Source organism: Halyomorpha halys, unplaced genomic scaffold (assembly GCF_000696795.3).
Source record: "Halyomorpha halys isolate HHAL.00 unplaced genomic scaffold, Hhal_1.1 Scaffold230.1, whole genome shotgun sequence".
NCBI lineage: Eukaryota > Metazoa > Arthropoda > Insecta > Hemiptera > Pentatomidae > Halyomorpha > Halyomorpha halys.
The window spans coordinates 605,198-622,751 of record NW_027114585.1 but is presented as its reverse complement, the minus strand read 5'-3'; the positions used below and the strand labels follow the sequence as shown (position 1 = coordinate 622,751).

Genomic DNA, 17,554 nt, shown 5'->3' with positions numbered 1-17,554 from the left:
ATTCAAGTTAAATTATGGTTTTAGAAAAAAAAATATGTTTTGTAATATACTGATTTATTAGTTCATTAATATGTTTTATCTTGTTTGCGAGCAGGTTTATTTAATTAATTTAAAATCACAAACATCTTTTGATAATTTCTCTTAACATTTTTACTTTTCTACATCGTTTTGGACCTTAGTACACTACCAGGGTTACCTTAACTTTACGTATTAAATGTGCAAATTTTCAATTTCAGTCGAATCGTTAATCAAATCAAATTATACTTTTTATTTTATTATATCAATCACATTAAAGTATTTAAAGCATTTGTCACTTTCTATAAAACATCAAATTAAGATCTTGATATTAATATTCTTGATGATGTCCGAAGAAAAACAAAGATAGTTGAGAGAAAACATCAAAAGAAATTGTGTTGTAAATTAAATACTGATTTTTTTTATTTATTAGACTCAAGTATGTTGTACACTTATTGTAATTGTTAAGTCGGAAATTAGTTGGTAATTTTCGGGGAAAAAAACTTAAGAAAAGAATTTCAATCACTAAAAGTGGTTGATACCATTCGGGCCTTTTCCTCTTTCTGAAATGCACAGAAATTACGGATGAAGTCTTTTCCATTTTGGAGGACGATACATATCTTGCCTTAAGGTGGATGGAGATGGACTTCAGCAGATGAAGAAGTGGAGTTAGGCCTCTGATAAATGAAGATAAGGAAAGGGGGTGTGTGACCCAGTTGCAGGGATTATGGGCGCCATTATATAGATTTGGTTCGGGTTCGAGCCGCGCCAAATCCCCTTGAGCCATCAATCAGTCCTGCCAACCGTGGAGTAGATCCTCTACTCAGAGCATCACCACTCACAGTTTCTGTCTCCTTCATTTCATTATCTTCGCTTAGCTATTTGTCTTCTATTCCCTCAATACAATTAGGCTTTGCAAGGAGTGATGGGTACTCCAAAGGGTAAAAGGGGAGAAGAGATAGGAGTCTTCAATTTAGAGGATATTTTCTAGAGTTATAGGAGTTAGATGTTTTAAACATATGTGTCAAAGAATATGTCTTGTATTTATTTGATTAGAAATGGCTTATTATGTTATTTTATTTATTTATTTTTCATTTTTTTTCAGATAGTTTGATTATGTTCATCTTGTCTACTCTTTTTGTTTGTATATATTCTAAGAGAGTTTTTTTTATTATTTTTTTTAATTTAATTTTATTTTAGTTTGTATGAGATCATTCATCACTATTACCTATTGCCCACAACTGTGTGGCAGATTGTAATATCTATCAATAAATAAATCTATCAATTCAAAAAAAAAAAAAAATAAATGGCTTGATCCTGTTCCATTATTTCATTTCTTGATTTCATTTCATTATATATATAAAATATCATTTGTTCTACAAATTCTGCCAAACCCTATTGGGTAAAGGGTATGTAGTTGAAATAAATGACCAGATTTTAAAAGTCAAAACGAAAATAATTTCTTAAGGATGGGTACGTTATTTTTAATTTTCGAAGTATAATAGTGATCTAGTCCGGCCTTGTAGAATTGAGTGGAGAGAAGTAATTTGGCAACGATTGATGTTAATATCCATATAGAACCATATTTTGTGGGAAAACATACAAAATTCTCAAAATTAAACAGGTGATGATCGAATTCTTATTGTTTGCACAGGCGTTTAAAACTCCATTCACTGTGGAGGAATTAATGTTTTATGCTAAGTTCTTAACAGGAGAAAAAAAAAAGTTATTTCACCCCGATTATTGATTACTTTTATAAAATTATAAACATTTGGGAATCAAAATTGATGACAGCCAACCATGGTAAGGGGGATTAATATTGAGTTAACAAAAAGTTACAAAATGTTCATTTTTGAATTTTTTGCGTGTTATTTCGTGTTACAGAAATGTTCAGTTTTTATCTAGACTACACAAAAGATACAGTAAATGCCATTGAAAAGTAAATATCTAATTATTTAAGGTGCATGCCCTCCCCCATCCCTGAAATTTATTTTATTCAAGAATAATCTTAAATTTTTCTCATTTTTAATTTTCGGATATTAGAGTGTATATTATTTTATTTATTCATTTTTCATACAGATAGTTTGATTATGTTCATTTTGTTTATTCTTCTTGTATATATTTTAAGAGAGTTTTTTTGTTTTTTATTCATTTTTTAAATTTATTTTAGTATGTATGAGATCATTCATCACTATTACTTATTACCCACGACTGTGTGGCAGATTGTAACATCTATCAATAAATAAAAAGTATTAATGTTATAAAAAAATTTTTCGGAGCTTCGCATAGCTCCTAAAAAACTTCATAGCACATTATTTAAAATTGAGTCTATTTTCTTAAATATGAACCTTGGTAGACCTCCTTACGTTAAATAGTTCTCAAGAAATGTTTCTGAAGCAACATTTTTTTCCAAAAATGAAAAATCAATATTTTGTAAATTAATTTTGGGGAAAATCATGGAAACTGCTGCTCCTACGAAGAAGTGTTATGGACTCGAATATAGTACATTAAACTAACTTTAATTTGGGTGCTAATAGGGATGTCTCTAACCGTTTCTAAGATATAGTTTTCCATAAACCATTTTTTTCCGAATATCATGGAAACTGCTACTCCTTAATGGAGAGCTAACAGGCTTCTGTACCTCGTAGGAGTAGTTGGTTCTGTAATATTTGCCAAAATGAATTCTCAAAATATTGATCTTTTGTTTAGAAAAAAATGTTGTTTTTTGAAAAAAATGTCGGGAAATATTGAACATAAACATTTTTTTTTTTTTTGTGTTGTTATTAGTTTTAAAGATATCCGTATAAAAAATAAAAAATTAAGTTTTGAAAGAGTGAAGAACTACCATTTCTTATACCTCTAACTAAGTTTATGTATTATACTCAGCAAAATTGGGGTGATGTAACTTCTTTTTTTTTCAAGGGATTTTGGATTATTAAGGCTTTATCAGGTATTATTTGGAGAATTTGATTCATTGACCCCTAGGCCTCAGGGCATTCACCCCATCGTGGGGCCTCCCCGAACTGCTAGAAGTTAGAAGTGCCTAAGTTGTCAAATGGACCGAACCCCAGCTATGGGGTTTAGGTGTTAACAAGTTATCGTAGAGGCGACATAATATGGCGAATATAATGGAGGATATAAAGGGCCTAGCATTAAATTTAAGACGAGTCACGACAGGGCCATAAGACGACAGACACACAATAGGCCCCCGCCCTTTGTCCAGGCCAAACTAGCTGTGAATTATTAATTGGAGCGGAGCCTCAGCCGGGAGGACTTGGGCTAAAACTTGAGTGTCCTGATTAATTAGATTTAGTGCGGGGGGGGGGCTCCCTAATATCCTCCCGCTCGGAAAAATGCCATCGTCATCAATCTGCCCGCTCTTGACATCCTTTTTACACCTCCATTCATTCCAAGCTTTTGTTTCTCTTTGCCCATCTCTTCTTCCGAAAAATCTTCAACAATATCTTCTTTGGCGAACCTTTTCCTATTCCTCGTCTTTCTAGTCGACATATTGTTGAAACTTACAAAGAGGTCTACTAGTCGATAATGGCTTCCCTTATCCTGAGGATGGATGGTCCTGGAAGGACAGTACTCTTGTCGGGATCATTATGTTCAGGAAGCGGGGATGGTGTCTATCTGTCTGGGCGTCTACCGCGACATGGTTACTTCCCTCTTCTGCTGGCAGTTTGTAGCTAGGAAGAAGCTTTTAAGTCTCCGTATCCTCTCTGTCGGGAAATTAATATCAATCTCCATTAAATCGATTAAATTAATTTTACTCGAATTACACTTTAAAAAATAGATCTTTATAACTTTGATCATATTATATTTTTAATTACGTGGTTTAACCGCGCATATTATATAAAGATCTACAGTTAACAACCTACTTACCGATTTTAAAGAAAGTATATCTTTGATGCACGGTCATAAGGTCTTAAGTCATTTTTTGAGTATTTGGAGATTAAGTCGTTGCATTATAGCCCCAAATCTACCGGTTAGTATTAAGGTCTTTATGCTTCAGATACACTTACTACTGTATTGTTTTATAAAAATAACAATTATAAAAATATCTACGATTAGATTTTACATAATGTTTTGAAATTTCCGTCTTAAGCCCTTATGACCGCACATCTTAGATATTTGACCATGATTTCTTTATCTATCTAATTTAATCAACTTTTTCTTTTATTTCCGAACCCCTCAGAATGCGTTCCACATTATTGTTCCTTAAGAACCACTCCATGTCTTGCAAAAAAAGATCCTACCTTCCAATCATTTGTATATACCACCTATGAACTGACTACGAAAACAATGAACCATGAAAATGTGTAATATATTAGTATTAGAAAATGTTTGAGGGACTAACTTTGCATGAAACAGTAGCTTTTTTTACTTCCACTTACCTATATATGGAATTTATAGTAAGGAGTAGTTATGCGATCATGAAAAATTACGGATTCGAGTTTTTAAAGGAAATACACGTTTTGAAGTCCTCTGATTTCAAATAATCAAGTATCGCAATATAGTCTGTATATGAACAGCCTACTTCAAAAACGGAAAGTCGTGCGAAGTTATATATCTAAGGCATGTATATACCTGGGATAGACAGAAACTCTTTCAATATAATAGACAGACCGAAACTGCTACTTAATAGAATTGATTTTTTTTATTTTTTCGATTTTCTCGTAATTAATATTTATTAAACTCGATGAATCGATGTGCAATTACGTATTTAATACCATATAGTTATTATCCTCATTGAAATCGTCGAGATAATTGAAACGAGATTAAATAAGGAATAATTAAAAAAAAAATATTCCTCTTAAAGTATTTTTTATTTTATTTAAAAAAAAAAAAACAGTTCTCATTGTTAACAATAATAGGCAAAGGATAAATACAAAATATTGAAAAAAATTATGAATTATTAAAGCAGGAAATAGGAAAAATCGAGACATCCAATTTGGTGATAAGCCGAAAATGCCCGATCTTTCTCGATTACATTTGGGCTTTGTTATGTTTTGTGAAACTTATATTTTCGGCACAAATAGGAACAAAATTTATGTTTCTTATCTCTACCTCGAGAAATCATAAAATACAATTTTTTTTTTTAACTAGGAGATGAAATTTTTTCTTTATATTTAATCTTTACACTTTCTTGAGACTGGTTATTATTGCTTAAATTAATTTTATTCTCAAAACAATTTATTTCTTTCGAACTTTTAAGTCCGACGTTACGTCCAATTCGGCTATCCTCAAGGACAATCTTAATACAATTTTAGAGCCACATCAAATTGAAAAAAAAAATGCAGGCTATTCTACCCAGGTCCAGGTCATTAATTTCATTCCACAATTACCCTATTTTGTTAATTCTTCATATTAAATTAAAATTTAAAACGTTTAATCACAGTCAACCCCAATAATTTAACAGAACTAAATTATTATAGAGTCGTGTTAAATTATAACAGAGAAGGTTGATTAAAAAGTTTACAATTTTAATTTAATGTGAAGAATTAACAAAATTGGGTAATTGTGGAATGAAATTAATGACCTGAGCAGAATAGCCTGCATTTTTTTTTTTCAATTTGATGTGGCTATAAAATTGTATTAAGATTGTCCTTGGGGATGGCCGAATTGCACGAAACGTCGGACTTATAAAGAAATAAATTGTTTTGATTATAAAATTGGATAAAATTTATTTATTTAAAAAATAAAATAATTTGTATCCAAGATAAATCTCAAAAACTCTTTATTATTACTTGTAATGTCCAACGTTTCGGCCAATCGGGCCATCCTCAAGGACAAACTTAAACATAAATTTCTGCGCAGCTGAATTAATTTAGTCAAATCAATAAATTTTTAAATATATTTAATTAAAAATTTAAAAACTTTTAATTACTTAACACAATTATCACAGAATGGCCGAAACGTTGGTCATTTGAAGTCATAATAAGGAGTGTTTGGGACTTAAATTGGATACAAATTATTTTATTTAAACATTACAACTAGTCTCGAAGAAGTGATTAGATTATCTGTAAAATATATTTTTTTCGTTTATAATTTTCTCCATTCCTGGCCTTAAGGTTCCTCAATATGAGCCCAGTTATCTACAAAATACTTGAGGACGTAAGTGAAAGTTGTGAGATGCGCTGACTGCATCAATCCTGCATAAATCTGATCTAAGTTAAATTGGAGTGTTACAGGGGTGTAGAAAAACTACTCATTGGTAGCACTCTAATGACATTTTACATTAGCTGGTCTCGTGGCCATGTTCTTTTCAGGCGCCTCGGAGGATTGTCAGGAATGGAAGAGGATGCAAGGTTAGAAACTAGGGGGTTTGAGAGAACATTATTTAAAGAAGAGTAAATTTGCTAAAATATAAGACTTAATAGAGCTATCAACGCTCAATATTTCCCGAGATCTTTTTAGAAAGCAACATTTCATAAAAATGTACTGAAAGATTAGTACATAGTCGGTGAATTTATTTTGAAATAACTATATCTAAAGAAACATTCGACGTACAAATATCTATTAACACTCTAATTAAAGCTAGTTTAATGTACTATTAATTAGTTCCCGACATTTACCTTCGTAGGAGTGGTAGTTTTCTTGATATTTGCTAAAATAAATCCATTTATAGTTGTTCGAACAATAAGTTTGATTTATGAAAAAATATATCTCAGCAACCATTCGACGTACAGATGTCTGCCAGTACTCAAATTAAAGCTCATTAAATTGACTATAAAATAGTTTATAACGTTTATCTTCGTAGGAGTATTAGTTTTTGTAATTTTTGACAAAATATATCTCTGGAAACATAAGGCGTACGTATGTCTGACGAAACTCAAAAGGGAGGTAATTTAACTTACTATAAATTAGTTTATGACACGTATCTTTGTAGGGGTAGTAGTTGTTACGATATCCAGAGTATGAATATAAATTTATTTTAGCAAATATCATGAAAACTACTACTCTTACGAAGATAAACATTATAAACTACTTTATAGTCCGTTAAACTAGCTTTAATTTGAGTGCTAATAGACATCTGTGCGTCGAATGGTTATTGAGATATAGATTTTTCAAAATAAATTCTTTAACTACTGATATTTCAGTACATTTTTTTACGAAATTTTGCTTTTTAAAAAGCTATAGCTCGAATACTTTTAATTTTTTTAAATTGTTCAATTTATGAATAGCTCTTTTAGGACTCATATTTTAGCATATTTACTCTACTTCAAATGGTGTACTCTTAGGTTTTCTAGAGTAATTGGTAGTTTTAAAGATGTAGAGGTCAAAATGAAAAATTAATTTTTTTTTAACTTTTGAAACAGTCCCCATTTTTTATTCTCCCTACCTATACTTGGCTGACTCATCAATTTTGTCTAGTAATTATACATAGGTTTTCATTAGAGTAATCAAAAATTGAGATAAAATAACTGCCTTTTTCTCCTCTTGGGCTATTAAGTGGAAGAGGCTTCATACCAGACCCGGGACTCCTTACCCTGAAGGATGAAGACACGCCGAAGGAGTGCAGAGATGGAAGAAGACCCCCTGAAGAGGACAGAGGACACAAAGAATGGGTTGAGATTTATCGCGGATCCATTGTGTTTTGACACGAGCGAAGGAGATAGGAGAAGAGATCTCCCCCTCCCTCTTGGACCAGATAAGGCCTATAATTGCGGGTCAGGGGAGGGTGATGGATGGGGAGGAGGGGGCTAATGATGGTTACACCCTCCACTTCTTCTGCCTCCAGCGAGAGTCATTAGTAATAGTCCTGTCGATCCGGATATCGTAAGCCCTGTCCCTCTTATGCTATGTCCATCTCTTACCTTACGTCAGTTGGGTACGCAGTCTCAGGCGTATCTATGTCTCTGGTAATAAAAAATGTTTGATGATAATTATTATAAAATACTCTCCCGCTTATGCCCTACAATGCTCCAAAATTCTCCAAACCCTCTTCTTGACAACCAATGAATAAAAAGCAAAATCAGTTTTGTTTGTTAGTTTTCTTCTGATTTTGTTTGAAATAAACATTATTTAGAGCAAAATAAATTGATATAGTTTCGTTTTTTTTTTTTATCATTTGCAATCTTTATTTCTAAATTGTTGAGAAACAATTACCTCAACAGAGAGTTTAATAATTACAAGTTCTTTGTTAGAGTCATAAACAAAGTATTAGGAAGTGCAGCATAGCTCTTCAGTTGAGCATTTCAACTTTTATCGTTTTCCTTCTCGTTCTGTTATCGAATTTGCATTGAAAAAATAGTGAACTGGAATGGGCCTGTCACCACAATCGACTCCTATACGTATCAATTAAATCTCGATTATTACAATGGCCCTGATTTGAGCGGTAACGGATTGTCACTGACTGATGGAAGTGTAATTAAAAGAGGATCCGATAATAGATGGATTAATGAAGGCTCGTTAAGGGTTGATACGGTGACAGTGTGACAGTGCCCGCAATAAGGATGCTAATCAGTTCTGCTACAGACTGCTACAATGAAAAGGATATTAGCTCTTTGGCAGATCCTCCCTGCTTTTTGTATTTATCTCCTTTTGATGGATGGGACCGAGTTTGATGAGAATATGGGGAGTTCACTTTTGCGATGATGCTTTGTTGTATTGAAATATCTGCTGTGAGCTCTTAACTTTCATATTTCAGAATATTTCGTGAAGTCCTTATTGTATTAATATATCGATGGTTAAGTAAATACAAAAAATATTATGTTTTGACATTATCAATATCATGAAACTAGACGCCATCGACTGATGAGATCTCATATTTGTAGGCTAGTCCGATATGTATTAAAAATAGTGTGTCGTGACATCAAGTATCTGATGATCAGGAGTGGAATTTTTATGTAATAAAAACTGTCAAAATAAATACATGAAAAAATCCAAAATGGAAAAAACAGCTTTAAAAGGTCTGAGCAAAAATAAGATACCGTAAACAAATTTTTAATTTTTTAAAAAAAGTTTCAAAATACACACTTAGTATACACTACAATAATCAGACCAATTTGGACATATGGAATTGAGCTCTGGGGCTCCACCAAACCATCAAATTCTTCCCGCATCCAATCGTTACAATCCAAAATCCTACGTAAAACCCTTGATGCTCCTTATTACGTTACAAATAAACTCATTTACAAAGACTTTAACATCCCATTCGTTGCAGAATTGGCCCAAAAACAGATATGGGTCTTTTCATTCCAAACTCCTTAACCATCCTAACCCATTAATTCTTAATGTTTCATCCTTAACAATCCCTGATAATCCTCCGAGGCGTCTGAAAAGAAGATGGCCACGGGACCTTCTAATTTAAATTAATGTTTGAAGTACCACCAATGGGTGGTTCCTTCCCAAGATTTTCAAGCGTATATGAAACATACTACATATTTACATTTTGTATTATTTTGTACAGTTGTAAATTACATTAAATAAATAATTAAAAAAAAAATACACACATACTCACCATTTTGTGAAAATTAGTTCTATATAGGTGAGTGGAAGTAACAAACTAACCAATAATTAAAGAGAGGTAATAATTAAAGTTACTTGATCTTCATCGCTGCAAAAGTAAACAAGCCAAAGTCGATGAACAGTGATATGAAATTGAGCGATACAGATAACAAAATAGATACATCCAACCAGATAGATATAACGGAATCAGAATAGAAATGGTTTGAACTGATTTGAAAAGGACTAGCTATCAATAACTCAGAAGATCCCTGTCAGACCCATGTTAACCAAGAACACTACGGCAGGACAGCATAATCTTCCGAGGGGATGTCCTGTCATAGGGAGGATCGGAAGTCGGGCCTAAGTCTCAACTGCCCTAAGAGAGGATCCTATCAGTAATTATAGTAAATGAATTAATGTATATATACATATGTGTATAATGTACAATCTAATCCTTCTGTTGCCTAAGGACATTAAAAATACGATTCTCTGTTAAAATTACGTAGTAATATTGTCTCCGTTTATTGGTGGGAAGTCGGGAGGAGGGGGAAGTGAGTATGAAGGAAGAAAAAACCCTAAGGATTAATGGTATACCGAAATGATTAAAATTAAGGAGTAAGATTTCGATACTAAAAGGTTTCAGAAGATAAAAAAAAAATAGCTCTCTTTTTGCTGAATTTTCATTTCTCGGAAATAGATTTATCTTGAATTTATGAAGAAGATGGTCGGGGGTACGGTCAAAAGAAAACAAATAATAACAACTAATTATTTGACGACGTTCCGCCCCACTTTGTAGAGCTTCATCAGGGTTGTTCCAGTTGAGAGATTTCGAAAATTGTCAAAATTTATCTAAGGGACCTTGTGCAAAAAACGTGTATTTCCTTAAAAAATTGGAATTTGAAATTTTTCACTATCGAAATACTTTATATTCCATACATTGGTATGTGAAACTAAAAACGCTTCGTGGAGATAGGTTTTATATTTATCTTGATTTCTGATAACCAATATGGATCAAATTAGTGTACGCAATCATAACCAGCTTCACAGGACGAAATGAATCTTGTAGCGGAGATAATTTATAGCGACGGCATTTGTCCAAGAGACACCTGACAAGGACCACGACCCTGATCCAAGGGATTATCCCGAAGGATCCGTTTACACTGCGGTCGGGGAGTAAGACAGCTTAATTAAAGCCGTCGGGGGGAAAAACAGCAGGCGGGTCCTCGCCGGAGATCCCGGGGGACGACTGCAAATGAAGGGCATTAACCAGGAAAAAGCCCTTGGCTAAGCCCCGCGACACATATCTTCCGGCAGGTAGTGGAGAAAAAATTAACGGCGTCATAGTAGGGGGACGTCAACTTGGCGGTTAGGGGTCTTCTGAACAAGGACCAATTAGGGCAACCAAGGAAATGTCGCGGGGGAGTAGGATTAAAAAAAAAGAATAAATAAAAAAAAGGAACAAGAGGAAAGTAGAAAAAACTGCAGGCATAGTCTGCATATTCAGGAGGAACGACTTAACGAATCCAAATTGAACTATTTAATGTTTAGGGGAACAGGGAATGGGGGACATACCAGAGTAAGGGGTGTTTAGTCGGGCTTAGAGGAAGGAATGATACATTAAAATAAACTAACCTTTCTCCTCGAAGTATTTGCAACTTCACTTACCGAAGTATTGCGATCGTTAAAAATTTCGAATTCCAATTTTCTACGGAAATACAAGATTTTGAGGTCCATTAAGTCCAAAACCAAGTCTTGCAAAATGGTTTGTGTTTTTGCGGTCAGCCTAGCTTAAAAACGAAACTGAAATTAGATATTTAAGCATTTTCCATAAAATTGTCTGTACTAACAATTTTGGTTGAACTCAATATATCAATGTACTTTAATTTCAGGTAGGTTTTATCCTCATTGAAATAGTATGACATGGCTAAAACATTACGAATCTTTCAAATATCTTATAAAGCACCTCTAATTAGCAATCTTTCATACAAACAATCAATGCATAAATAAAAAATATTAAAGAATTTTATGTATAACTAAACGAGAAAAAACGCGAAAAAGCAGAGCAGGTGTGTATTGTAAAAGACATAGAATGCCCGATGCAGAATTTATTGCTGTTTAATTTCTTATATCATAAAAGTATGTCTTGGACCCACTCTGAGACCTAATTCGTAACTTAATTGATTTAATTACTTAATTAGTAAGAGTTTTAGAACCGCCAGAAATTCATTTTTTAATTTTAAAAATTATTTGCGAAGATGGCCTCGAGATCTTCTCCTCTAGAAATGTTATTGGAGTTCTATCAGTGGGTAGATTCTCCACATGTTTTTATCATGTTATGTCACCTACAGCAAATTTACTTGTTGTATATATGTGTATACAGTTGTAAATATCAATAAATAAATTATTAAAAAAAAAAAAAAATTATTTGCAGTTATTTGTTGTATGATATGGATCCAATGCATCGGAATCTTGTACTAATACTAAAGATTAAGAAGAGCCGAGACGATTAAACTTTTCTGCGCTCTCGAATGCATTCCTCCGAATACCTAGATCTCTAAACTCAGTGCCATTTTTAATCGTTTTGATATACATATATAATCAATTTACAGTGAAAGACTTTTCTGCCGATCCGTAACATCTAAACTAAGTGAGGCAGTTGAGCTAAGCTAAGGAACAAATTAGTAGAGGAGGGTGCTTTGAGGGGGGGGGGGCGAGCCTGGATTGATTGTGACCGATGGCCCTCAGTCCACGACCTCCTCGATGGTTCAATCCGTCGGGGTAAGCCGTAGGCAGGGACGGCGCCTTCTAGTTGTATAATCAAATTGAACCAAGTGAATAAAGCAGTTTAAGGATGTTTTAATTTTTTTTTTATCTCCCAAATGCCATTGCCTAAATCGATTGGATATTTGTAATTTTTTTAAAATGTAGAATCAACAAAAAAATGTTTGGGTATGGTTTGGTTTGAGCAGGAAATGTTTTATTTTTTATTTAAGTGAAGATAGTGTGGGTGCGGTCAGCAGAAAAAGACAAATTAACAAAAACTCATTTATTTTTGCCGACGTTTCGACCTGATTTTCAGACCTTCATCAGGGTGTTATGATATATAGGCAAATATTCTCAATATATTTTTTTGTATAGATCAAATAATATTACCTATAAAATATAGTAATTAACTAATCCTTTTTTTTTTTTTTTAGAGAGAACGGACGCTCTCCTCCGTTGTATAGTCTGAGGAACAATACTCTGGTATGTGTACATGGGCTCCTCATGTACGACCCGGCTTCGGAAGAAGATGCTACGATGTAAGTATTGTATCTATGATATTTTATTTGAGGCGTAATATATTTTTCTGGATAGGATATTTGTTATGCTTCTCCATGTTTGATTCATTGTATAGATTTTGTGGAATCCATCATGGCTAATGAGCATTAAATACTCTTCTAGCAGTAACCAACGCTTTTGTTTTTTAACAGTATCACTTGTTCTTTATGTTGCTAAAGATCTGTTCCAGCAACCAATTTTGACTGTCCGAAATTGTACTGAGCATGTGCAGTATCAGTTTTTCGCTCCCAAAACCTCTACAGTGCCTACTCCGTACAGTTCCGGAGAGTCAGAAGTGGTTTTTAAGTCAGACCTTATGTCAACGTTATAAAAATATACAAAATTTAATGACGGACATATAATTCTTAATTCAATTTTTACATATAAAGTAAAATTAAAAATAAAAACGGTCCATGTATGAATTGATACGATGAATATAAATTATTCCAGTAGAAAGAATATGCCATATATCAGAATTAATATTTGGAAGATAAGCCTTTAGCTCTTTTCTAAGTTTTAAGGAATATTTGGTGTTACTTCCAAGTTCTGAAGATTACTGTATCTTGGATGTCGAAATCCTTGACTCTTTGCTCATTAATAGTGCATTAAAAGTTATAGTAACTGCTTGAAGATGGAATAAAAGTTTATATTGCTCATACTGCGAACATCATATATAGAAATAAATAACCTATGAAAGATTTCGAGGCCATCTTTTGGACGCCCCGGAGGATTATCAGGAATGGAAGAGGACGCAAAGTTAGAAATTAGTGGGTTTGAGTGGTAAAGGAGTTTATGGAAGGATTGAATTCTGGTTCGGGATAGATCGAGTACATATGGAACGTTGAGATTTTTTGTTTTTATTGACAAAGGGGCATTGAGGATATTAAGAAAGATTAAGGATTGGATATGAGAGGAATTCGATTGTTTAGTGGAGATCCAAAGCTCAGTTCCATAAGTGTAAAAGGCCTTTCTATACTCATGTAAAGATCAGTCTTTTGCAATCGGTTGGAAGCTTGGACTGTTAATCTATTTAAGGTTTTAACATTCGGAATTGATTTGTATTAGACTGATAGAAGACTGTGAAGGTGGTATTAGCTAGTTCGTCGTCAGAATCCATTGCAGGAGTATCTAATTTTGGTAATTTCTTCAAAAGGATTCGTGTGTGAATGTCTCCTTTGATCATTTGTCCTTTCACATATCATACGTTACAAAAATTTGCTAAGCCGGCATTACTCTAATAATTTGAGTACCTGAATATGTTTTTTTTTATTGTTCTGTAAAGTTCGGAATATTGAGATTTGAGAACCTACCTCAAAGTACGAAACTTATGGTAAAACATTACTCAGAGATGTTTTATACTGAAAATAGCTTATAAACTTCATTCAAAGAAATCAGTTTTCCAATTTCAGTTTTAGAAATGGGATCAGAATTGTTGGGTGATTTTTCATTTTATATCTAGAATAATAGGGTTCTCCATGATGTGTTAAATTTAACATGTTATAAGTATAGGATTGTGAGCAGCTCTATTTAAAGTCCATGTTAAATGCATAAGAGCTCCTAGCGGATTTTCTGAGCAACTTGTTTTATAACCTTTCCTTCCAAAACTTCATCTTATTGTTTACTTCCAAGTTTTGATTTAAGTAATTATTAAAACATGCCTAAAGTGGTGGAAGTTTTGTGAAATATTAGCCAATGAGTGTCTTGTTGATCCAACTTGTGAGGAAGAGAATCAAGATGAGCTAATTGATTACTGTTATTGCATTATTATTAATATTGTCATCCATTGCTTTATTAGTAATAAAAACATCCAAAACAATACTAACACAATCAAAACGCAAACTACGAGCAAGTAATGTGTATAATACTACATTGGTTGTTACTGTGAAAACAAATACGGTGTAGAGCTCAGCTGGTCTGTTGCGTGATGTCATTCTATATTTAACAGACCTAGTAAGACTCTCAACCATGTTATATGTTGTTATATTGTTTTAACATGGTAAAAGAAGGAAATATTTCTGCATTTAACGTGAGTTTTTCCATTTAACAAGCTTTAAAATGTTAGACTAAAGATTATAATGCCAGTAGTAGGGGTATTCATGATGTTGTGTTAAATGTTAAATGTTATAACTATAAGATTGTGAGCAGCCCTATTTGAAGTCATGTTAAACGTTAAATGCATAAGAGCCCCTAGCGGATTTTCTCAGCAACTTGTTTTATAAGCCTTTATGTTTATAACCTTCCTTCTAGACCTTCATGTTATTGTTTACTTCAGTTTTGATTTAAGTAATTAATTACAAGATGCCTAGAGTGAGTGAAAAGTGGAATTTGTATGAAAGTTTAGCTTATGAAATGAAATGAAAAAATAACTTTATTCTGAGACATATGTCTCCTAAGAATAATTACATGGTTCATATAGTGAGATTTTTATCTGGCGAGCGTTTACAAATTTTCAGATAGTAGAATGAAATTCCATTGTTTTTTTTTTCTCAAATGTATCATTAAAATTATCCATTCTGGTTTAATAACAGGGATATGAATACCACAAACACACGAAAGAACTGAGCTGTCACAACAACAAAAATGGCGGCGATCTCAACTGGTCTATTGTGTGACGTCATTATCCATTTAACAGACCAAGTAACAGACTCTCAGCCATGTTAAATGTTATTTCGTTTTACCACGGTAAAAGAAGGCAATTTTTTTCGATTTAACATGAGTTTTTCCATTTAACACGCTTTAACATGTTAAACCAAAGATCATGAATACCCCTAGTAATGTACATATTTATGCTGTTGTCTATTCATTTAGTGCTTTGTGGTATCAATGCGCATACGAGTATATTGATCGATCGGCAGAGGAACCTGTACGGGAAGATATAGGTAAATTGGTACCTAGTTAATTGTCGCAGATTTTAACTTTGCGTGGGGGAATAGTTTAAAAGTTAATTAATGTTTGGTAATTAATTCGGTAGCTGAATGAGGTGGGTAGACAGGAGGCAGAGAACGTAGCTACTCATTGCCGCCACATTCTTTGTCTAATGCAATTTCTAATGAACTTCTACCTCCCTCCCTCTTCGTCACCTTTCTCTAAATAACATGTCTCCCGTATCTACTCTTCTCTTTCTTTATATATTTTATTTTCCACGGCTTTTATGATTTTATAAAATTGTTTAGTTTCTTCAGACCTTCTACCTCTGTGGTTTCATTATTGCTTGATGCCTCAATCAACACGGGAGCTACTACACGCTTTCTATCAAAGTTGTGTATAACCTTCCTCAATTTATTAATTCTTAGAAGGTTTTTATGGTGGATTATCTCGGGAATATTTCCTTATTTTAAAAATGGTATTCATGTGATTATTTACATATATAATTTTTGTTCCTAAAAAATAAAAATCTATCTCTTATAATAAAACCAAGCTATGCGTCCGGGATACCTCACTCACTGATTTAATGATTTCTGTGCCTCAAAAAACGACAATCCGACGACAGTAATTGTACACGCCCAAATAGCCCTGAGAAACTGCCAGTTAATTTTTTTTTAAACTAACTAATGGGATATTTTATATCCTTCGGTAATTTACGAGGGTAAGTCAGTAATTATCCGCACTATAGTTTTATTGTAATAAAATAGGATACTTACAAGTACATCATTTTTCAACATAGTCCCCTTGCTTCTCAACGCACTTGGTCCATCGTTGTACAAGCTTCATGATGCTCTCATAATAGAAGGTTTTCCACTGAGCTGGGAGCCAGGGATGAACCGCTTCTTTCATTTCTTCGTCCGAGGTAAATCGACGGCCCCTTAATGCCCTCTTGAGTGGATCAAACAAGTAATAGTCAGAAGGGGCAAGATCGGGACTCTATGGAGGATATGCCAGTATTTAAAAAATAAGTTTATGGAGCATTCTAGCAGTGTGCGAAGAGGCATTGTCGTGCAACAACACACCTTTTGACAGCAGTCCTCAGTGTTTGCTTCGAATAGCTTTAGCTTGGCAGTATGCATCTCACTGTAACGGATCTATGTTTCGTCATAGTAATAATTCTGTCTAAGAAGTTGTCCCGTTCGTTACCATAGCGATCCAAATGTTTTTGGCAGGTGTCCAAGCGCGTTTGTTTATGAAACTGTGTGAGTTGTTTTAGTACTCATCTTGCACGAACTTTATGAAACCCAAATCTGTTGATGATTTCATAAGCAGAACCGTGACTAATTTGTAGACGATGTGCCACTTCGTCAATAGTTACTCGTCTGTCTGTGAGGACCATTTCGCGTGAACGCTCAATGTTTTCTTCATTTGTGGTGGTAAACGTCCGGCTCCTTCATCATGCGTAACACTTGTGCGACCATATTTGAATTTTTCAATCCAGTCGCAGACACTCAATTGTGGCAAAACAGGTTGAAACTTGCGTAGACATAACAACAAATAAACCAAGCATGTGTCATCAACGCAAAATGAGAGTGCTACTAACATAAAGAAAAATATAACTAAATTTCGCATAAATATTGACTTACTCTTGTAAAAATTGCTAGCACCAGGACAATAACGCTGGATGTGAGTAAAATTGTTATGAGTTGTGTACGTTTAGGTTTAGGTGAACATTGGCGGGGGAAAAAATCTGCCACAAAGTGGATAAATATAAGAAATGAAAATAATGATAATATAAGAGTTTTCTTTTGTTTCCATGGTTGTTATGACAATAGGTAGATATTACTTTCCCTTAATGTATTTTAAATATATTGCCTAAATAATAAAGAAATATCTG

The 17,554-nt window shown here is 33.5% G+C and overlaps 1 protein-coding gene across 1 annotated transcript in view; it reads left to right on the top strand.

The window, feature by feature from the left end:
- The window catches only part of LOC106679903 (ubiquitin carboxyl-terminal hydrolase 48), a 165,802-nt gene that overhangs the window by 23,471 nt on the left and 124,777 nt on the right, over positions 1 to 17,554 (top strand). Inside the window, exon 14 of the mRNA XM_014419294.2 lies at positions 12,669 to 12,773. Within this exon, the coding sequence (XP_014274780.1) occupies positions 12,669 to 12,773 (105 nt within the window). The remainder of the gene's footprint in view (positions 1 to 12,668; positions 12,774 to 17,554) is intronic.